General features: G+C 37.0%; 1 protein-coding gene across 13 annotated transcripts in view; it reads left to right on the top strand.

Annotated features, from left to right (window-relative positions):
- The first annotated feature begins 1526 nt into the window (after positions 1-1526).
- Positions 1527-24039, top strand: part of IPT9 (isopentenyltransferase 9) — a 47123-nt gene continuing 24610 nt past the window's right edge. For 4 of the 13 annotated variants that reach the window (XR_016055822.1, XM_088867267.1, XM_006852417.4 and 1 more), the window contains exons 1-4: positions 1527-1859; positions 7496-7549; positions 9103-9145; positions 22924-23032. Coding sequence is in view for 12 of the 13 variants with exons in the window: in XM_006852417.4 (XP_006852479.1) it covers positions 1563-1859; positions 7496-7549; positions 9103-9145; positions 22924-23032 (503 nt within the window). In the remaining variant the exon portion in view is untranslated. Of the gene's footprint in view, positions 1860-5641; positions 5980-7495; positions 7550-7997; positions 8170-9102; positions 9146-22923; positions 23033-24039 lie in introns of all 13 variants that reach the window. The other 9 variants (XM_088867278.1, XM_088867251.1, XM_088867295.1 and 6 more) reach the window with 4 other exon arrangements.

A 24039-nucleotide genomic window follows, 5' to 3' on the forward strand; every position in this document is an offset into this window, starting at 1 on the left:
TATGTATTTCACCAAATAAAGTAGACGCTACAATTTGGGAATGTACAAAGTCTGGGGATTTCACAGTTAAATCAACCTGTGTTTGTTGTTTGAAAATCATCACAGTGCATTGGATCCTTGGTTGTGAATGATTAGAAAGATTAATGTCCTTACAAAAATTTAGATGTTCTTATGGATCCTTTGTTAGGAATATCTGGCAACAGTTGACAATTTCTGGAGAAGGGGCTTCAACATCATGAATGTCTATATTTTATGCAAAGCTGACAACAAAAGTGTTTCTCATCTTTTCTTAGAATGCCCATTTGCATTAATTTGTGGAGCAGGGCCTGTCAGTTGTTCAACCTTCAAGTGCCCATTCCAAGAAATACTAGATCTATTATTGAACAGTAGATAAAACCAGGGATCTCTAAGATAGGTACTGCTTTATGTAGGTCAGTTTGGGTGAGTGTGCTTTGGAGAATTTGGAAATAGCGACATAGAAGAGTTTTCTAGGGAGTTGTATTAAAAGAATCTATCCTTAAATCAAATATTTTAGCATTGGCCGTAAATTGGCTTTCTATCAATAAAGATTGTGTAGGTATTCCCAAAAGCTTTATAACAATGAATCTATATGAAGTAGCTAATCTCATAGCTATAAGGCAATCTGGAGCGCAATATAAATCTCTCCTCCTTCGAACACCTATAAACTCAACTTTGACGATAGTTCCTTTGAAAATCTAAGAATGACAGGTTTTGGAGGGCTTATTATAGATCATATTGGGCGGATCCTATTATCTTACTGTGTTCCTTGTGGTAATACAACAGTCAATGAAGCAGAAGCTAGACGTTTATTGGAGGGAATTAAATTGCTTTTAAAATTTGACGGAAAAAAGGTTATTGAAGGAGATTAAGCGAATATTATAGCATTGTGCAAAAGAGAAATGAGAGTTCTTTGGAGACTCTCTTCCATTTTTCATAAAATTGGTGATATTTTTCCGTCATTTGAGTTTGAAATACTCTATTGTTACCGTGAAGCAAATACTGAAGTAGATTCTTTAGCCAAAGGAGGTGTTTTTCAATCCTCATTGGTGATTACTAATTTCTTGTGATGTACCTCTATGTATTTCGATCCCCTTAAAACTACTCAGGTTTATAGTTAATTAAGTCATGTCGTTACCGTTCAAAAAAAAAAAAAAAAAGGAGGAGGAGGAAAGTATTTGCTAATTTGGTGACACATTTCGATATGCAAATTTTCCTCTCTTAAAGATTTCCAAATTCCATCATCAAACATGACTTAAAACATCTCTGTCTGTTTTCATCCCTACTAAATTGAATGATAAAATTTCAATCACGACGCTCGCATTCAGGCGAGCGTGAACGGTTTTCAGTCGCATTGAACACAGACTAATAAGTGATCCTCGTCTTAGCGGTCAAATGGACGGCTCAAATTAGACGAACGCGCACCCATCAACTACATCGCAGCCGTACACTAAGATTGCAGCAGAGCCTACCCAATATAATGAAAAATCCGTAATGGAGATAAAAACGCCTGATATCTTTCGACAAAGCTAAGAAGCGAGTTGATGGGACCGGGAACTTGGCGCTGTGGGCTTAGGGTTTTGCAGAGACTGGAGTGTTGCTTTTATGCCCTAGCATGCCCTAGAATCGCTGGCCCTTTGAAGTTTCAGAAGAGGAGGTGGGATTATGGCTATGGAAAAACCATTGGTTTGAAAAGTGTGAGATGTTTCTGTTCGGATGCTAAGAATGGGAAGAAGCGCGTGATTATTATATCTGGGCCTACTGGCGCTGGAAAGACCAGGCTAGCGCTTGAGCTTGCCAAGGAACTTAATGGCCAAATCATCAGTGCGGATTCAGTTCAGGTAAAGCAAGGCCTACTCCATCTTTCATGGTTCTAAATTAGGTTCAATTCCATTGCATTTTTTATTAAAATCCACTCTCTCTCTCCATTTTGTATACGTGAAGAGTCTCATGTTTATCTAAAGAGACTCCATTAATCAATATGAATATACAAGATTTTCTTATATAGACATATACAAATACAGATCACAATAATAGAATTTAATCATAGACAACTATATTATACCCAAACTTATCATAAAAATACAAGATAATGTAGTTACCCTTCCCATATATATATTGATTGCAATATACACCTTCCATATTAACTTGGTAGATAATATATACTTTCCTTTCGCACTTCCCCTCAAACGCAAGATGCTATGAGAGAGAGTAGTTGTAATTTGAACATTAAGTTGCGGAAACAAGCAGTTGAATTTTCATGTGCGTAGCGTGACCAGTTGAGGAGTGGTTGCCATGCTTGGATTGCTTGATCAACAAGCGTAGAGGAATAATAGAATATGTAGGCTCAAGCATCGATAGATCAACAAGCCTTAGAAATAACAGGCTTGAATAGAGTAGACTTGAGCAATAGACAAAAACTTTATATCTTCTCCAAAGACAGAAAACAGTCAAGTTAGTTGAGAAAACAAATGACATTTGGAAGAGCTAACATAACTTTGTGCATATCCATGATCGATTCAGCAGCTCGTCGATAGACAGACATGATCAAGTAACAGCACAACAAACTCGTTCATACAGAAAAGAATAGGATCGGGTAGCAAAATAACAGACTTGTTCTTACAGGAATGGACACAAAGAAGATGAATCTGGTTCTGCTACCATGTGAAGAATTTCAGGTTTTTCTGAAGATACTCTATGTGTCCATTAATCAATATGAATATACAAGCTTGTCTTATATAGATAAATACATATGATAATAATAGAAATAAATCACAGACACCTATATTATACTCAGACTTATGATAAAAATACAAGATATTGTACGTACCCTTCCCATATGTACTGATTACAATATAGAAAAAGGGAGATTTTCTCACATGGAATTAGAGCCAGTAATCATTTTCACCCTATTCTGTTCTTGTATGATTGAGTCTATTAATTTGCTTTTGCTCGAGCTTGTCTGTTATGTTCCTAATGTTTGTTGATCAGCCTTGGATCTTGAGCTCTTGTAAAGATCACTCTTGAAGACCAGGTTCGATTTCATTCGTTCTCTGCCTTTGCTCCCAAGCTCTAATTCTTGTTCCTCTTTATCCTGATTTGTTTTCCCTAAACCTAATTACCGTTTTGATGGTTCTTTCTCTCTTTGTTTCAAGGAAACGTCCTTCAAAGCTCCTTTTGATGCTTCTCTCTCTACGGTTAGTCTCTTGTTAAAGCTTCCTTCTTGTGGGCCATGACTTCATGGATCATAGAGGTTAAAGTTTTATCATTTTTATGCCCATCCTTTAAAGAGAGAAATAAATACCACCTTTAAGATCCATATGTTCGACCTTCAAGACCATCCTTTAGAGAGAGAAATAAATAGCACCTTCAAGATCCATTAGTTCAACCTTCATGACCCTCTCTCTCATCAAAGCCTAGTTTCATGCCATTGGAATTGCAACAAGCTTTGGCTGATGCTCCATCGTCATCCCAACATCCATACCACCATCAAAGTGACCGTCATCTGCTACACTTCTATCCACCTGTTACTTCCAATATAAGAAAATATATATTGTCTACCAGGTTAATATGGAAGGTGTATATTGTAATCAATATTTATGGTAAGTTTGGGTATAATATAGGTGTCTGTGATTTATTTTTATTATTGTCATCTGTATTTGTTTATATAAGACAAGCTTGTATATTCATATTGATTAATAGACACTTAGAGTATCTTCAGAGAAACTTGAGATTATTCACATGGTATCAAAGCGAGATTCATCTTCACTGTGTCCATTCTTGTATGATCGAGTATGTTATTTTGTTACTCAATCTTGTTCTTTTCTGTATGATTGAGTCTGTTTGTTATGTTACTCGATCATGTCTGTCTGTCTGTGAGTTGTTGAATCGATCATGGATTTGCACAGAGTTCTGTTGGCTCTTCCAAGTGTCATTCTGTTTTTTCGGCCGACGCAATTGTTTTTTGTCTCTGAAGAACATCTAAAGTTTTGGTCTATTACTCAAGTCTACTTTATTCAAGCCTTATGTTTCTGAGGCTTGTTGATCTGTTGTTGCTTGAGTCTGCCCTGTTTTGTTGTTCCTTTGTTCTTGTTGATCAAGACAATCTGAGCATGACAACATTGCTTTTATTGGTCACGCTATTCACCTGAAGATTCAACTGCTTGTTTCTGCAACTTAGTGTTCAAACTCCAACTGCTCTGTCTCATAGTATCTTGAATTTGAGGGGAGTATGAAAGGAAAGCATATACTGTTTACCAGGTTAATATGGAAGTTGTATATTGTATTCAGTATATATGAGAAGGGTAGGTACAATATCTTGTATTTTTATGGTAAGTCTGGGTATAATATAGGTGTCTATGATTTATTTCTATTATTGTCATCTGTATTTGTCTATATAAGACAAGCTTGTATATTCATATTTGATTAGTGGACACTTAGAGTCTCTTCAGAGAAACCTGAAACTCTTCACATGGTATTAGAGCAATTAGATATGTTGTTTGTGTAATATGGGACATTAGTTTAGGCTTTACCTTCTATGCGCTATAGATATCTTACACCTCTGCTGCTAGTCAGTGTAAAACTGATAAATAATTGCGGATCGATACGGTCCAAGACTGTGCTACCTCCTTGTGCAAACATGCATAGGCTAAAGAAAATGGTTCTCTCTCTCTCCCCACATTTCATTATTCAATCTCAATATGTACATCAAGCACTTTCCCATGTAGATGGGTAATTAAAATCAAAGTCAAAATGACAGACCTATTCAAATTAGGAAACTAACTCAAATTGGATAACTCCTAAATCTTAATTGAAATATTCAAAATCTATCAAATTTTATTCAAATGGGAAACTAACTAACTATTGCTAATTAATACTACGGGCTCCTAACATTCCAGCCCCCTTCAAATCAACCTTGCCATCAAGGTTAGAAATCTAGCCTATCAGATCATCTTCCCCTAGTTGACATCACCATCCAACATAAATAGTTGTTGGTACTCAAACTTGTGGCCCGATGCAAACCTTTTATCACAATTATGGCAAAGACCCCCCTGTCTCGATGCTCCATCTCGGCCCAAGTCAGTTTCTTAATCGTAGGGGTTGCCGTCTTAGTAGTCTTAGGCAGGGGTGTGATAACCTCCTCGTGGAATTGATCTCTTTCTATGAGGCTAAGGCATTGTAGTTTTTCTTCTTGCATATGCGCGAGGTCGATTGTGGTCGTCAAGGTTGTGGGTTGGAAAATCTGTACTTCGATCCCAATTTCTTCTGCCCCCAATAAAGCAACTGATCAATGTCTTTTCCGTATACCTGTTCACCTGATTTGCTTGCTACTCAAAATTACTTTGATATTCCTGAATTGTTTCCATTTGTCTTAATTTGGAGAGGGCTGCATCGAAATCTTCATATTTTGTGGGATCGAAGCAGACATAGAGAGCTTTGAATTGATTTGCCTATGTCAATGTTGTTTGCATTATTTTCATACCATTGTTACCACTGATCTGCATCTCCTTCCATGTGGAAGGATGGCAAGAGAACCTTTTGTTCCTCTAATGTATTTTGGAATTTGAAGAATTGCAGTTGGATCATCATTGCTAAATTTTGGAAATCTAAACGGGTGTATCAGGCTTGGATCGGGGTTCCACCATCACCGCGCGAGATATTCCCCCATTTGATGCCTCTATCTCGGTCCTCTTGGTCTAATTGATTGATCGATCTGCAGCCACTTTTAGCATTGAAGATGCTAGTTGCTTGAGGGTCTCACATATCTCGAACAACAGCACCGAGTGTTGCTGCAATCTTTTCCTTCAGTCTTTTCCATTTTTTCTGCCATTCCTCGTATGTACTGAGGCTTCTGAAGCATACCAGGACCTCGCTCTGATACCAACTGGTACAGTCCAAGATTGTACATAGTCCAAGACCGTGCTACCTCCTTGTGCAAATATGCACAGGTTCAAGAAAATGGTTCTCTCTCCCTGCATTTCATTATTCAATCTCAATATATGCGTCAAGCACTTTCCCACATAGATGGGAAATTCATATTAGCATCAAAATAACAGACCTATTTTATCAAAAAATAAAATAAAATAACAGACCTATTCAAATTAAGGAACTAACTCAAATTTGATAACTCCTAAATCGTAATTGAAATATTCAAATCTATCAAATCTTAATCAAATGGGAAACTAACTAATCCTACTTAACACTACGGGTTTCCTAACATGGATCTTTTAATAGTGAGTAAACTACAGATGATCAGAAAATTGAAATTACACTATCTTCATTAGCTATTGTGAAATTGCACACAATACAATATCATGTATTTAAATTCAGATATCCCATTTGGAACTTGGAAAGCCTGCATGGTACCCATTCAAGATTCAAATAAATCGAATTAGCATTCTACTTTTATCATACAATAATAAGCTTAACCATATAAATTATGCCCCAACTACATTTCGTGGCTTGAAATCGGTGTGATGCACTGGAGTTTTATTAATGTTTTACATTTTTATTCTGTAATTGGGGCATAGTTTCTATGGTAAAGCTTATTATTGTACTGGGATTGTTCTCGGGGGTCCTACTTATATTGATTGCTAGATTTGGATATCTATATATGTGACAGTCTAAAAATCCCCAATTTTCTCATATGGAGGGACTCTTTAAAAATTCACGATCTCCTTGTAGGCATGGTTTGTAGCATTTAACTTTTTGGCACCTTAAGTAGCATTGTCCAAAAGTCAAGAAGACCACTTCCAAAATGGAATAGCCAAAATGCAGTGAATTTCTCTTTGCATTGGGAAAATTTATTTATTTATTTTTTTCTCGCATGAAATTTTCACCCTAGTTTATTGAAAAACTTGCCAAGTGAGTTTGCTGATTTGGGATCGACTCCATTTTAGATGAGTCCAGGTCGTGGCTCGCCTTGAACTTTGTCAACTTTGTTAGTTTATGTGTTGAATGGACTGGTAGATATAATGAGCATAACATATGAATTGTACAATATTTTTTTGAAACTCCTATGGGTAATCCTACTAAGAAGAACAACATATTGCACCTTTTTGTCTTGAAACCTGCCTTCCCAGTATGCAGCATTTCTATTTCGCATTTTGAATACCTATTCACAGCATGTCACCTCTCAACTTGTAAGTTCGTAACATTCTTTCTAACACAGGGAATGTAATTCACGTTGTCATGCCAAAATATTCACATGCTCGAATAAGGATAGCCAACATGTGACAAAAGTTGGATTAATTGTGCTTTGCATGTTACAGGACTTAATATCATCTCACAAAGGACTTCAGCTTTATGCAGCCCAGAAGTTCATGTACAATGGCTGTGTGCTTAATGCTGCAATAAACTTGCTCTAAGCTTATGATATCAATAAAAAAAAACCTAAACTGAGTTTCTTTCTCCACTGTTTTATGATGCAATTATAATTTTTAGTTGTCATGTACTTGAGCAATGTCACTGTGTGCAGGTCTACCAAGGACTTGACGTGGGATCTGCAAAACCTTCGCCTAGTGACAGAAAGGTACAAATAATGTTGCTTAAACTGGATATTTGGGTGAACTGAGCTTAACTTGCTCATAAATAACATCAACTACCAATTTGTTATCTCTGTCAGCTTCTTTAGTGTTTCCTAGTTGCCTGGTTCACGACAAATCATCATTGTATTCTTAAGTAGTTAAGAGCTAGCTTGTACAAGCAGGATTATCTTGCGGAACTGGTGAATGTGGTGGTTGGATATTTGAAATAAATACTTGATGAAAATGAATTGAGACTGTGGATGCCTTTAAAATCTCTATTGTGAAGCTGGTAAAGAGAGGGAGTTTGATTTAGCTTTTGGATTCTATGCTTCTTCTGAAATATAATATGGTAATCAGGATCCTTGGAAATTCACGTTTTCTATTTTTTGAATGTTGTCCCTATATGACATCTTTAAAATCTTATATCGTTATCTCAAACATTTGGAACATCAGTACAGATATCTATGCATATACCTTGAACTGGAGCTTGGTTGTGAGCTGAAGGTGAGACTAAACATGCCTCCAAAACAATCTATGACCTCAACTTTGTTTGTCCGCACTTCTGCAAGCTGCTGCTACCATGTGGATATATGAAGTTTGCCAGGAGTGGTTGACCAAAAAGATGGTATTGCATTATTCTCCTGACCGTAACCTGTAATAGTCTTAGCTCCACAGTGTTTATGTTCTATCTAGTTCACAGGCTTCTCCCTCTTTCTTCTTCACGAGCCTTCTTTTGGTCCTCCCATGGTTCCTTTTGGTACTTTTTCAATTCTGAGGGCTACAGGCAAGGAAAATCTTTCAAGTGTCCTACAAAAGCCCCTCTGGCTCCTTCATCAGCGATAGTAATACAGGAGCCCATATGACTGGTCTTTCTGCTGTAACTTTCATTTGTACTTGCTAATTGTTCACTTGTCTCTACATCTTGACTCGGCTTTAAGTTTTCTTCAACATACCTGCCTTGACCATCAATATGGTGGTTTTAAGCCTGAAATCCCTTACTTTCATCCTATACTGAATTGGACCTTTATATTTTTTGCAACTCACAATGTCTTTTCATGTCTAACCCAATTAATTTGTTTCCCTTTTACCTCTTCCTAATCTACTTACCAAGGGACATTTCTCATTGGAGTCATGGCTACTTGTCCTAACATCTCATTTATCCTTGAGTGGAGATGACAAATTTGATTTTGGTGGTGGATTTATTCCCTTGTACATAACAACAGTTCCCTCAATGCAGAAAATATCAGAAAATCAAATGCTATTCCCTACGAATCTTAGGCCATGACATTATGTTGCTTATTAGAATATTTGAATCTGAAATTAGAATGATTTAATGTTTTTCTGCATCATTCTATTCGCATATGTGTGTTCGCTGTGGCTGCTGTTGAAGCTTTTGGCAATCCCATTCCCTCAAAATTTTAAAAGTAGCTCTGCTATGACTCAATGTAAATTAGGTTCGGTATATGGTGTGAGTGATAAAGTCATTGATAAATGTATCACAAACTAGTTTTTTAGCATGAAAAAAAATATGACAGTGCTTGTGTATGGCTGTTTGCAGGAAGTACCCCACCACTTACTTGATATCTTAGACCCTTCTGAAGGTATGGTATTTCATTCAATAGGTGCCCATGTTTTATATATATATATATATATATATATACCTTCATTTGTCAACTGATTCGATAGTATTAAGAGAACTACTCTAGATATCATGAAACATTCTATATGTAAAATATTCTTTCCCTGTTTTTTCTTGAAATTATTTGGAGGTCACGAGGGCTATTTGTGAAATGAAAAGGATGTTTGAGTCACTGCCAATTTCACATCTCTCACTGAGATATGAAATTTTCTAGAAGTTCCAGATGTAATTTTAGATAAGTTCCAATTTATATCGAGATTTGGTTTTAAATAACTTCTATAGGCATTTGAAGTCTTTTCAGCAAAAACATATTGAAGAAGGATCTAACCAGGCACACGTATAGCATAATTTTAAAATAAACAAAGTTATAATGTGAGGTACAAATTTAACAAATCTCAATGCTAGTAAAGGACTATTATCAATGAGGTCAGTGTTAACAGTTGTCCACACTGATACAATATGATACAAAAGAGTCAAAGACTATGAGGAATTCATCAACCTAAACACTTAATTATAGGTGTTAAATAATAACTTGCTTTGTGTATTGGGGCATTTATGTCCTTTTAATATACTTTTAGGATACTTATTTTCATTGAGGGTACTTTGTCCTTTGTAACTACACAAACATTATAAATAAAGATATTAGTGGGGTATGGGGTGACTGAATTTCATGTCACTCTCTCCTCTCTTCTCTTTCATCTTTTCTCTATTTTCTCTTTCTTTTCATCATCTTTTCCCTCTCTCTCTAGTTTTGAAACTTTTTTGTTGGTCATGGTACTGATCACACCACTTTTTTCGGTACTGTTCATGGCACTATTCACAACACTGCTCACAATATTGTTCATAAGTACTATTCACATGGTATCAGAATACTAATTTGCTTGTTGTCTTCTTCTCTCATCTTTAAAGAAATAGCTACCTTTTTATAACCCCCCAAAAAGGGAGAGGGAAAACCCTAATTTTGTTAGTGCTGATTTCGTCAAGAAATATTCCTTTCTCTCTGTGCAAGGCCAACATGGTGGCTTCTGTGTGTTGTGTATGTTCGTGCCATTGAAAGGTTCCTATTAGTTCAAGGTAGTAGCGATAGCTGACGCACGGTTGAAAACCTAACAGACAGTCGATAGCTGGAACGCACGGTCGATAGTTTGAGCGCATGACCGATGGCTTGAACGCACGGTCGATATTTTGAATGCACGACCAATGGCTTGAGTGCACGGTCGAAAGTTTGAACGCACAGTCGATAGTTTGAACGCACGACCGATAACTTACACTAGATAAATCTGATTGCCTACTGATAAATGGAACTTACGCTCGATAAGCCTTTCACTTACTCTCAACCTAGGAAAAATTCGGCAGCACCTCCCCTAGACCGTGATAAAGCTTGGATTGTACCAGAACGCTCCTAGTACCAGTCGGACTCCCGTAGGAGTCGGAGCAGGATTCGGAGGGTATATCTAGAAAAACAAAACACTCCTACTACCAGTCGGATTCATGTAGGAATCAGAGTAGGATTTGGAGGTTATATATGGAAAAACGAAACACTCCTAGTACTAGTCAGATTCCCGTAGGAATCGAAGCATGATTCGGAAGTTAAACAAAGTGGCAACAAAGATCGGGATTTGGAGGCACGAGAGGAGCTCGCTTTCTTCGAAGTGTTGATTACGCCCTACCCTGTACAAAACCGAGATGCAATAGGGTATCTGGTGAATACACCCCCAGGATAAAGCCAGATCATAAACAATCAGAGTTTTTGAGTTGCATACTCAAAAAACTCTCTAAAAACATAGCAACTAAATTGATCTTACTTAAAAGAAAATGAGACATCAAGAAGAAATTCTATGAGCTCATTGTTATTAGATAATACCTCAAATCCCACTTCAAAATGTTGCTGGAAATTTCCATTCATTTCACTTGCTTCACTCTCCCAATTCATACATCTCCATATGCTTTCTCTTTCTTGCCCAAGGCTTATATAGTAGAGAAATAATATAATGTAGGGAAGAAGTGGCAACTAAAGAGAGAGAGACACACACATGAGGGCAAGGAGGTGAGGTCCTCATGACCAAGCAACAAATAAAAAAAAACAAATAAGACAATACAAAAAGGTGGGAGGAAGAAGTGGTGGTCCATGCATATCAAAAGAGCATGATGGACCATCACCAAAATGAACATCAAAAGGGATTTTGAAACTCCAAAAACTTTTTAAATAAAAATTAACAGTTCCTCTCTTGGATGTGAAACGCTGAGAGGAACTAGTGTGAAATGCTGCAAGATGTGTTGCAGAAGTTGTGAATGACTTGTTTTGGGGTTACATCTTGTGTTATAGTGGGAAGAGCTTTGTGCATCGGCTTTTAAACAAATAAGTGTTCTCATTATGATTTATTGAGAGGTTATTGTGTGGGCTATTTGCTATTTTGTCTTTGTGGATCGTTGGATTTATAAATTTCAGCAAGTTTTCAAGGTGTTTCTAGTATGTTGCCTGACATATGCTTTCATATGTTGCTTATTTGTGATTGTTTTGCTCTTTTTCTTGAGGAAAGTAAATCAGGAGTTCCTACTGTCAGTGACATAATAGGAATTTCCTACAATCTCTTAAAGAATAAATGGGTCAATTACTTTTATGGGCCCAATCCATAAAGGTATTTCTGGGCGCATGGGGTAAGATGAAATTTCTAACAAAAGATGGCCAAAAGAGTCGGAAAGTGGCTTAGGGAGAACTATCATGTTATGACATAGTGATGGAATAGTATGGAACCCCATGTGAGAGCTGATATTATGTTCTATATTACTACTAAGGGAGTGTGGGAAGCTGTAAAGGAAATACATTTCTTTGAGAAAAATATTTCTCAGACTTATCAACTTTATGTGAGTACATGTCTTTTACAATGAACTGAAATTCAGCTGCCTTGCCGCCTAGGCGGCCTTTTTCCTAAAATGCCTAGTCGGGGACAAGGTGGCATGCTCTAGGCGGGTCCATCTAGGTGCCCGCCTAGGCTCTCAAACCCTCGCCTAGGCATAATAAAAGGCCAGCGCCGCCTCGACCCATGGCGGAAAATGGCACTCGGCCATGGGTAAAAACGTCCTTTTAACCCCTAAAAAGGGGGGGAAAGGGTTTTGGGGGCCATTCTTGCTCCCAAAAACATTTTTAGTGAAGTTTAGAGTGAGAAAAAACTTGAAAAAAACAAGACTTTAAGATTTGTAGAGAGATCGAAATTTTTTTCGTCCTCCTCAAGGGGCTTATAGTGGTTGTAAAAGAGGAGATTTGGGAGCCAAAACATTTTGGTTTGGCTTGATATCGATTCCACTTCAAGAAGGTTGATGTATTTCAATAGTTTTATTAGGTTATGTGTTTGTTTTTCTTTACAATGTCTTATGATGTTATTCTTTGCTATTTGTATTTTTTTTGTTATACTTTATGATATATATATTTTTATGTTATTGACTATTTGGATTTTTATTTTCCCATTTAAATATGTAGTTTGGCTCATTGGGAAGGCAATTAAAAAAAAACATCCATTGCCTCCAAACTGAATGAATATTGTTTTTTTTTTAGTTTTATACATGACTTTACTTGTATGATTCCTAAACCATAACTTTTGTTCCCATAATTTTTTGTTTATAAGTTAGTTTAACTATTGTTTATTAAATAATTGCATGTGTAATATGTTTTTTTGATTTTGTGTTATGTCATTGCAATTTTGATGTGTATGTTTTACCTAGATTTATTTTTTGGCTTAATAAGAACTCAAGATATTAAAGGGCGAATGTAACAATTATTTGTACTTCATTTCCTATTTGTAATTTTTTTGTAATTTCCTATTAAGTCAAGATATTAAAGGGGCAATGACCCTTTTTTAATTTTTTTTTGGATGACTAATTTGAAGTTTGAAATATTTGGACCAGTAGTTGTAAATTAATCTTGCTTTTATGCATTTATTTACAATTTTGACTTCTTGTAAAATGTTGTCAAGTTTGACTTTGTTGTTTTTGTGTAATTTTCTGGCTTAGGTGATAAGTTGATACTTGATAGATAAGGGTTGTAGGTGAAATGTCTTCCTCGGCTTCAAGTAAACAAAGTGATCCGGGTTAGAAATATGGACATCGTCCCAACCCTAGTGACAAGAATAAAGTAGCTTGCAAATTTTGCAAAACAGAGTACAATGATGGAATTAATAGATTGAAAAAGCATTTGAACGACATAAGAGGGGATGTAGCACCATGTACTCAAATCCCTACAGAGATCAGGAAAGAGTTGTTGGATCACTTAAAAGGTCCAAAAGAAGAAAGAATAGGTCAAGAAGGGATACCAAGACATGAGAACCTCTGTAAAGATCATACCTAAAGATGAAGAGGAAGGAGCCTTCATAACCAAGCACCATTGGGCATAAGAGCCCTCGAAGAAGAGGGCCTCTTGATACGTTCTTCTTACTTCCTGATCTCGATGTGGTGGTTCGCAAAAAAGAACCGGCACAAAGTATTCTAGAGAGTCATTTGAAGAGGAAGGATAGAGAAAAGTTGAATCAGTATGTGGCTCGATGGTACTTTCAAGAGGGTCTACCATTTAATACTGCCAGTTTAAAAAGCTTTCATGCTATGATTGAAGCAGTGGGGCAGTTTGGCCTTGGATATAGGCCCCCTACATCTTATGAGCTCAAGGGACATTTGTTAAGGAAAGATGTGAAATTAATAAATGACTACCTGAAGACCCACAAGGATGCTTGGGGCAGATTTGTGATGACTATTATGACATATATGTGGACTGATAGGAGGTCTAGGAGTGTCATGAACTTATTAGTTAATTGCCGCATGGGATCTGTTTTTTGGAAGTCCATTGACGCATCCAATAAGATTCATGATGCCGCTTTCATAAATGGTGTTGTGGATCAGTGCATTACAGAGATGGCAGCAGCACATGTTGTGCAGGTTGTCACAGATATGGCTAGGGCCAATGTGGCAGCTGCTAGATTATTGAAGGTTCATGGCTCACTGTATAGATCTCATGCTTGAAAAAATTGGTAAAAAAGAAACGGTGCATGACATAATAGAAAGAACCAGAGCCATAACAGTTTTCATTTATAGCCACACCCATGTTTTGGTGATGATGAGGAAGTTTGCAGATGGGACTGAGTTGGTGTGGCCGGGGGTCACCAAGTTTGCCACTTCATTCTTGTCTTTGGATTATTTGAATAAGCAAAAGGACAAACTTTGAACCATGTTTGTATCTGAAGCATGGAAGGGGAGCCAGTGGTCTATAGAGGCCAAGGGGAAAAAGGTCTATGACATTATTATGGCAACCATGTTTTGGAGTGGGATTCAATTTTTGCTTGATATTTTTGAGCCACTTGTGAAAGTGGTTCGCCTTGTTGATAGTGAGAGGGAACCAACAATGGGGCATATTTTCAAAGCAATGGAGGTTGCTAGAGAATAAATCAAGCGGAACTTGAAGCAAGATGAAAACATATATGGCCCCATCTTGAAAATTGTAGATGACAAGTGAGATATGCAGCTAGAGAGACCCCTACACTTAGCAGGATATTTTATCAACCTTGTTAATTTCTATTCTTATTCTTAGATGGAGAGAAGGGTTTCTATCATGGTAGCATTTCACAAATGCAATGTAAGGCTCCACCCAACTTAGATGTCCAAGATAAAGTGTCTATGGAACTTGACTTATATCATACTCAATGGAAACACTTGGGACGTACATCGTAGTCAGGCAAAGTACAAAGATATATCCATGTAAGTTAAAGATGTATTTGTCATTTCAATTTAATTTGATTCTACTTTTCTAATTCCAAAAATGTATTATAGCCTCTTGGTGGGCCAACCATGGACAAACTACGCCCAACTTGTAAAGGATGGCACAACAGATTTTGAAGTTGACTTGTACATCATCCGGCTGAGAGCGCAACTTCAACACCTGCGAGATGGTGAATATTCTATTTACCCTCATCTTCTATCAATTTACAACAATAACTTTATCTATACTTTTTTCAAAGTAAAGAATTGTAATAGGGCAATGGTATACTATGAAACAGGTACATACAAAAAAGAGAAATAGACTCGAGAAGAAGAGACTGAACGACCTTATTTTCATTCAGTACAATCAAAGGCTGAACGAGTGCTATCTAGAATGGTTTCAAATTGAAGACCCCATACTTGTGAAAGATTCAGATCCAACAAGCGAATGGTTGGTCGAGCCCGATGTCAGGGGTGAGCTTGTATTCGAGGGAGAGAGCTTGACATGGACCCAAGTGCAAGAGGTGTTGGTTTGGCATCGAGCTCTATGAGAGCTACTAGATCCCAAACACAAAAAGGGGAAGGAAGTGGCCCAAAAAAAGGGGAAGGGGAAGGGAAAGAAGAAGGTGCAAACGAAGAGGTGGACGACAATCTTGGAGGAAGAGGAGGATGCAGACTCAGAGGAGACAGGGGAAGAAGGCTTTTATGTGGAGAAGGAGGATGACTCTGATGATGATGGCTTAGCATCGTTATCAGATTCAGGTGGACAACATGATGGACGTCGACCTCAGGTTGCTAGTAATGATGAAACTCAACCTCATAATTTAGTTCATCATATTTGGGGGTTGAAGAAGACTTTTTGTGGTTTATGGCCTTTGATTGTCGGATGTGACTTTTTTTAATGACTTTTGAGTATCTATTGTGACTTTGTTCCAACAACTGCAAGGATCTGCCCCTTCCCCAATGCAAGCCACCTTTGTGTCTAGGCGACCGCCTAAGCGGCTAGGTGGCTCAGATCCCTTATTGTCTAGAGTACATATATCTATGCAAATTTAGAATTTAGAAAAGTAGAGTCAAGTTAAATAATGACAAATACGTCTTCAACTTACATGAATATATCTTTCCTTTGCTTGACTGCTATGTCTATCCCAAGTGTCCACATTGAGTAGCGACATAAGTCAAGTTCAATAGACACTTTGTCTTGGACATCTGAGTCGGGGTGGAACTTCACATTGCACTTGTTAAATGCTACCATTATAGAATCCCTTCTGTCTATCTCAGGATCACAATAGAAATAAGCAAGGTTGAAAAAATACACTGCTAGGTGTAAGGGTCTCTCTAGTTTCATATCCCACTTGTCATCCACAATTTTCAAGATGGTGTCATATCTGTTTTCATCTTGCTTCAAGTTCTGCTTAATTTATTCTCTAGCAACCTCCATTGCTTTGAAAATATGCCCCATTGCCAGTTTTCTCTCACTGTCAACAAGTCAAAGCACTTTCACAAGTGGCTCAAAAATATCAAGGCAAAATTGAACCCCATTCCAAAACCTGGTTGCCATAATAATGTCATAGACCTTTTTCCCCTTGGCCTCCATAGAGCACTTGTTCCACTTCCATGCTTCAGATACAAACATGGTTCGAAGCTTGTCCCTTTGCTTATTTAAAGAATCCAAAGACAAAATGAAATGGCAAACCTGGTGGCCCCCGGCCTCACCAACTCAGTCCCATCTATAAACTTCATCATCATCGCCAAAACATGGGTGTGGCTATAAATGAAAACTATTGTGGCTGTCTCTTTTTTAATTCTCTCATGCACCGCTTTCTTTTTACCAATTTTTTCAAGCATGAGATCAATACAATAAGCTGCGCAAGGCGTCCATAAAATGTGCGGCCTCGAAACCTTCAATAATGTAGCCACTGTCATATTGGCCCTAGCCATATCTGTGACAACCTGCGCAATATTTGCTGCCCCTACCTCTGCAGTGCACTGATCCACAACACCATATATGAACATGGCATCATGAATTTTATCGAATGACTTCAAAAAAGCATCTCCCATGGAGCAATTAACTAATACGTTCATGACACTCCTAGACCTCCTATCAATCCACATATCTGTCATAATAGCCCCACATCTGCCCCAAGCATCCTTGTGGGTCTTTAGATAGTCATTTGTTAATTCCGCCTCTTTTCTCAACAAAGTCCCCTTGAGTTCATAAGGTGTAGGGGCCTATATACTGGGCCAAATTGCCCCATTGCCTCTAACATAGCATGGAAGCTCTTTAAACTAACAATGTTAAATGGTAGACCCGCTTGAAAGTACCATCGAGCCAGTACTGATTCACCATTTTTCTATCCTTCTTCTTCAAATGACTCTCTAGAGTACTTTGTGCCGGTTCCTTTTTGCGAACCACCACATCAGGATCGGAAAGCAGGAAGAATGTATCAAGAGGCCTTCTTCTTCAAAGTCTCTTGTACCCAATGGTGCTTGGTCTACTTATGAAGGCTCCTTCCTCTTCATCTTCATCATCTTCAGGTATTCGATTAATGTTTCCATTGGTCCTCATGTCTTGATATTCCTTCTCGACCTGTTCGTTCTTCTTTTGGACCCCTTCTAAGTGATCCAACATCTCTTTCCTGACCTCTGCAGGAACTTGAGTACATGGTGCTACATCCCCTCTAATGCGAGCCAAATGCGTTTTCAATCTATTAATGCTAGCATTGTACTCTTTTTTGCAAAACTTGCAAGCTACATTATTCTTGTCACTAGGGTGGGACATTGTTCATATTTCTAACCTGGATCAAATTGTTTACTTGAAGCCGAGGAAGACATTTCACCCACAACCGTTATTTATCAAGTACCAACTTATCACCTAAGCCTGAAAATTACACAAAAACAACAGAGTCAAACTTGAAGACATTTACAAGAAGTGAAAATTGTAAATATATATCCAAAAGCAAGATTAATTTACTACTAGTAGTCTAAATATTTCAAACTTCAAGTTACCATCCAAAAGAAATTGAAAAATGGTCATTGACCCTTTAATATTTTGACCCTTTAATAGGAAATTGCAGAAAAATTACAAATAGGAAATAAGTTAAAAATAATTGTTACATTGACCCTTTAATATCTTGAGTTCTTATTAAGCCCAAAAATAAATCTAGGTAAAACATACACATCAAAATTGCAATAATATAACACAAAATCCTTCTTTAAAAAAAATTGATGTAACACAAAATCGAAAAAACATATTACACATGCAATTATTTAATAAGCAATTGTTAAATTAACTAATAAACAAAAAATTACGGGGATAAAAGTTATGGTTTATGAATCATACAAGTAAAGTCATATACAAAACTAAAAAAAAAAAGCAATATTTATTTGGTTCTGGGGCAATGGACTTTTTTATTGAATTTCTTTTCGAAAGACCCAAATAACATATCAAATATGTATCATAAAGTATCACAAAAAAAAATGTAAATAGCAAAGACTATCATAACCTACTAAATACTATTGAAATATACCAACCTTCTTGAAGTGGAATCAATATCACTTCAAACCGAAATGTTTTGGTTCCCAAAATCTCCTCTTTTACATCCACTATAAGCCTAAAAAAGATTGGGGATGAATATCCTTTAATTTCGTGACCATTTGAGTAGGTCGTAAAAAATTTCGATCTCTCTACAAAACTTCAAATCTTGTTTTTTTCGAGTTTTTTCTCACTCGAAACTTCACTAAAAATGTTTTTGGGGGCAAGAATGGCCCCCAAAACCCTTTTCTCCCTTTTTAGGGGATAAAAAGACATTTTATCCAATGGCTGAGTACCATTTTCCACCAAGGCTCGAGGTGGCGCCGGCCTTTTAGACCACCTAGGTGGGCGCCTTGAGCGCCTAGGCGGGCGCCTAGAGCATGCCGCCTTGTCCACAGCTAGGCATTTTGGAAAAATGCCGCCTAGGGGGCCGAGTTTCTCTCATTGAGTGTTTCCCCTCTTCAATGGCATTGTAGACTTGGTCATCTATCTATCAATAATTTGAAGATATTAGTCCCTTCATTAGAGTCATTATCAACTTTTGAGTGTGAGGCTGTGAGTTACAAAAGTATCATAGAACCTCTATTCCTTCTAGAATTAATAAATGAGAGTCTGTGTCTTTTTCAATTGTTTATTAGACATTTGGGGTCCCTCTAGAGTTCAAAGTCTACATGGTTACAGATATTTTGTTGATGATTTTTCTCGAATGACATGGTTATATTTAATATAAGACAGATCTAGGGCCTTGTCTATTTTTAATGGTTTCTTAAAGAAACTCGAACTCAATTTGAAAGGAATATATATGTTTTGCATTCAAATAATGCTAAAGAATATTTATCTTTAGATTTCTATAATTATTTAGCCACGCATTGCATTTTGCATTACAGATCATGTGTGCATACTCCCCAATAAAATGGGGTAGCAGAGAGAAAAATCCATTATATAATAGAGGTAACTCGTATTTTATTGTTTAATATGCATATGCCCAAAAATTTTTAGGGAGATGTTTTGATAGCTTGTTATTGATAAATCATATGCCTTCCTCTGTTTTGGGTGGAAATTCACCACATTCTTTGCTTTTTCCCAACAGACTATTGTTTACTGTGCCCGGTAGAGTTTTTGGGTGTTTGCTTTGTTCAGGTCTTAGGTTATGAAACAGACAAATTGGATCCCCGAGCTATTAAGTGTGTATTTTAAGATATTCTAGAACCTAAAAAGGCTATCGGTGCTATCATCCTGGTTTGAAAAAGAACTTTGAATTCACAACCCATTACTTCTTCTAGTCTTATTCCTTTTTTATTGATAATTCATTATCTCAAGTGTCTTCTTCTGTAGAACCTGCCTCTCCTCCTACTATTAATGTTCCACAGGAACAACATCTCAAAGTGTATAAGAGAAGGAAATTAAAAGAAGGGCCACTACGACCAACTCAAGCAGTCGACCAATCTTCTTATGTCTATGGATCCTCATCTTGTTCCTAAACCTACTCCTAAAGTTGAAAATGTTGATCTTGTAATAGCACGTCGTAAAGGTCAGCGATCTTCTACAAACCATCCTATTGCTCATTTTGTTACATTTGAAAATCTGTCTCCCTGTTATAAGAATTTTTCTTTAGCACTTTCTTCCATTTTCGTGCCTAAATCCTATCAAGAAGCTCTTTTGCGTGCTGGATGGAAGAAAGCTATGGATGAGGAAATGGCTGCACTTGAGACAAATTGTACTTGAGAGCTCTCTGATTTTCCAATAGAAAAGAGACTGGTTGGAAGTTGTTGGGTATATACCATTAAGTACTAGCCAGATGGATATGTAGAGAGATTAAAGGCTCGACTAGTGGCAAAGGGATACACACAAACATTTAGTATTGATTTTTTGAGACATTTGTTCCTGTGGCCAAACTTAATTCAATTAGGGTACTTTTATCTGTGTCAGCAAATCATCATCAGAGCTTTTCCCAAACTATTTGGGGTTGGCTATTATGGAAAGTTTTGGCAAAGTTTTACATAGGTTGCCTACCCAACAAAAGCTAGTAAATAAGGGGTGGTTATTATGGCAACTTGTTGTTAAGAATGCCTTCCTCCATAGGGATTTATGGGAAGAAGTCTATATGGAGCAACCACTGGTGTTTGTTACTCAAGTGGAGTCAAACAAGGTATGCAGGTTAAAGAAAGCAATTTATGGCTTGAAGAAGTCACCACGCGCATGGTCTGAGAAATTTAGCGAACTTGTTATGGCATATGGGTTTCAGCAGGGCCGTGTGGATCATTCAGTATTTATTTGAAAACAAGTAGCTGAAACCATTATCTTCGCTGTTTATGTTATTATTATTACATGTAGTGATCAAGAAGGAATTCAGATTTTGAAAAATTATCTGCAACACTATATTCAAACAAAATACTTGGGGCAACAAAGGTATTTCTTGGGATTGAAGTCGCTCGGTCGCAATATGGTATTAGTTTATCTCAAAGGAAATATGTAATTGATTTACTAACAAAAATAGGGATGTTAGGGGCTAAACTTGTTGATACACCCATAGATCCAAGTTCCAAACTTTCAATGGGTCAAGGAGACTTACCAGAAGATTCTGGCAGATATAGAAGACTTGTAGGTCGACTTATTTACTTGACAATCACTATACCAGATATAGCCTTTGTTGTGAGTTTAGTAAGTTAGTTTATGCATTCTCCCCGAACACCACATTGGTTCGTAGTACGAAGAATTTTGAGATACCTAAAGGGAGCCCCTAGCCGAGGACTCATCTATAAAAAGAATGACCACTTTGACATTGAGAGTTATTCTTATGCTAATTAGGCAGGATCGCCTTTAGATAGAATATCTACTATGGGCTTCTGCACCTTTGTTGGAGGAAATTTGGTAACTTGGAAAAACAAGAAACAAAATGCAGTGGCCAAATCTAGTGCAGAGGCTGAGTATAGAGCCATGGATGATACTACATGTGAATTAATGTGGCTGAAAACCTTGATGCAGGAAATGAGTTTTTCAATTACTGAACCAATGAAGATGTTCGTTGATAATCAAGTAGCCATTCATATTACGAGCAATCCAGCTTTTCATGAAAGGACAAAACATATTGAAGTGGATTGTCGCTTCATTTGTGAGAAAGTGACCAGCAAGCAAATTACAACCGCATAAGTGAAGTCATCATATCAGTTTTGTTTCGGGTATCCCTAAGACGATTGTTGAATACATTCTTGCTTGAATAAAGGAGGAGAACTATACAGTAGCACCATGGATAGTGCATCGCAGAGCAACACCCAATACTCCAGCAACTCCCATCATATGAAATGGATTCAACGTCCCATTATGAAATCTTTGGAAGAAAAGAATGAATCGAAATATAGCTGCTACACCGAAACTCGGTGCAAAGAACCGAATATATTCACCAAGGTGCTTAGTCGTAACTAGACTCAGCAGATTTGTTCCAATCTGTGCATGAGTGACATTTATACTCCAGCTTGAGGGGAAGTCTTAAAGAATAACTTGTTTTGTGTACTGGGGAATTTCTATCATTTTTATTTACTTTACGATACCTATTTTCATTGACTGTATTTTTGTCCTTTGTAAACCTTAAACAAACATTATAAATAAAAATACTAGTGGGGCATGGGGTGACCGAATCCCATGTCACTCTAGCCTCTCTTCTCCTTCATCTTTTCTCTATTCTCTCTTTATTTTCCTCTTCTTTTTCCTTTCTCTCTCTAGTTGTGACACTTTCTATTGTTCACAGTATTGTTCATAGTACTGTTTATGGCACTGTTCACAATAGGAAATTTTGAAGCAAGACCATCCACAAAAGGTCCTGAATAGAAGCAAGTTATTTTTTTTTTCTTTTAAACTAGAAATATATTAGGCTTAGAGATAAATTTTTAAACATGATAAAAATCCTCTCTGTGTAAAAAGGGTGGGTTTTACCGCCTTATAATCCTATCTTTACTCCCCAAAACAGATTGGATAGGGTGCACTCACCTTATGTTTCATTTTTTCCTGAAGAGGGCCCTTTTGGGTTCTTTAGCCGATACAGCTCCCCTTCGGATGAGGAGGGTAAAGTGTTGTAATTCTCACTATGCAATAGCCTGAAGACTAAAGCCGAAATCCTTGGCCTCCCAAAACAATGTGATCTTGTGTTTTTGTGGAAGGTTTACCATATTAAGAAGCAAACTTTAATACGTGTAAGGGAAGAAAAATTTTGTTCTTTCAAAAATTAATAAATTGTTGTTTAAGAAAGCTATTACTTTTCACTTAAATACTATAATTTAGGCAGCGGCTTCAACCTTCTATGGTCTAGTATTCATATCTGCATTCTTGTTCTGATTATGGGCGGAGTACTAGGTCTAGTATTCATATCTACATTCTTGTTCCAATTATGTTTGGAGTAATGTCTTTTCTTTCAGGTAGGCCAAAAGTAATTCTCAATGTTCATGCTGATGTAGTGTTACCTGTCATTCCAGATTACTCTGTTGGGCAATTCTTTGAGGATGCGAGGAAAGCTACCAAAGAAGTAATTGAAAATGGCTATGTTCCAATAGTTGTTGGTGGTACGGGATTGTACTTGCGATGGTAGGTAGTGGTTTTTCATTTTTCTCAATATCCAAGGGAATTAACATCTATGAAAACATGCTTAAGTTCTTTCAGTTCCGTATTGATTTTGAAGTAAAGTTGTAAATGAATGCTCTTTGTAGTATAGTAAGTCTATATGCAAAACCGTTTGGTTTTATATAGCTGGTTGGCATCATGGAAGTTGAAGTTGTGCCATGAAACACATATTGAGTTCTTGAAGTCCTACTTTAATTGTCCTATTCAATTTGAAACACATTATATATGCCGTAAAAGCATGGTGTGGTTGGATTTTATTTGAATGGTTTTTCATGAGTACTAATGGATGATTAGAAACACAAAAATAGCATCACCATATGACGATTCAAAAGCTAAAGACTAGGAAGAATTATGTAAGGTTTAAACCAACTAGGCCAGCATTGGTACATAATGAATCTAACAAAACATTACATAGATTGTAATGAAGTTAGCTATTTAGTTGGGGAAAACGTTTATATAGAGCCTCTTAACGATCAAATTAGAGCCCACCTCAAAAATCTCACTAGAAGAGGTTGTTTTGAAGTCCAAATATCCTCAAATTGATCATCTTGACATGAGAAAAAAATGGATTTTAAGTTTTGAAAATAGTGCATTTTGTAACGCATTTTTGGACCTTCAATTTTCAAGATTTTCAAGTTTTCATAGATCTGCTCGATCTACACTATTTTTGAAGCTTTAAATTTTATAATTAAAGATAAAAATATATTTTAAGGCTATCACAAAGATTTCCACTAAAGAAACGACATTTCTCGACACTATTTGAAGGTGCGCTTTACTTTGATTGTTTAGAGCGTTGGTTCTATACAAACCACACCCTTTAGTTAGAGTCCAATGTTTGGAATGTGTGGGGTGTTTGTGGTATCGAGTCCCTCCATGTCTTATTGATGATTGGGGTTGACATCCCATGGAATGGTGACTGCCATGTATCTAATGCAACAATGTAGAAACAAGGAATTAATTAAGATTGATGG

The sequence above is a fragment of the Amborella trichopoda genome, chromosome 1 (genome assembly GCF_054954075.1).
Source record: "Amborella trichopoda isolate Santa Cruz 75 chromosome 1, AtrichopodaSantaCruz75HAP2 v2.0, whole genome shotgun sequence".
NCBI lineage: Eukaryota > Viridiplantae > Streptophyta > Magnoliopsida > Amborellales > Amborellaceae > Amborella > Amborella trichopoda.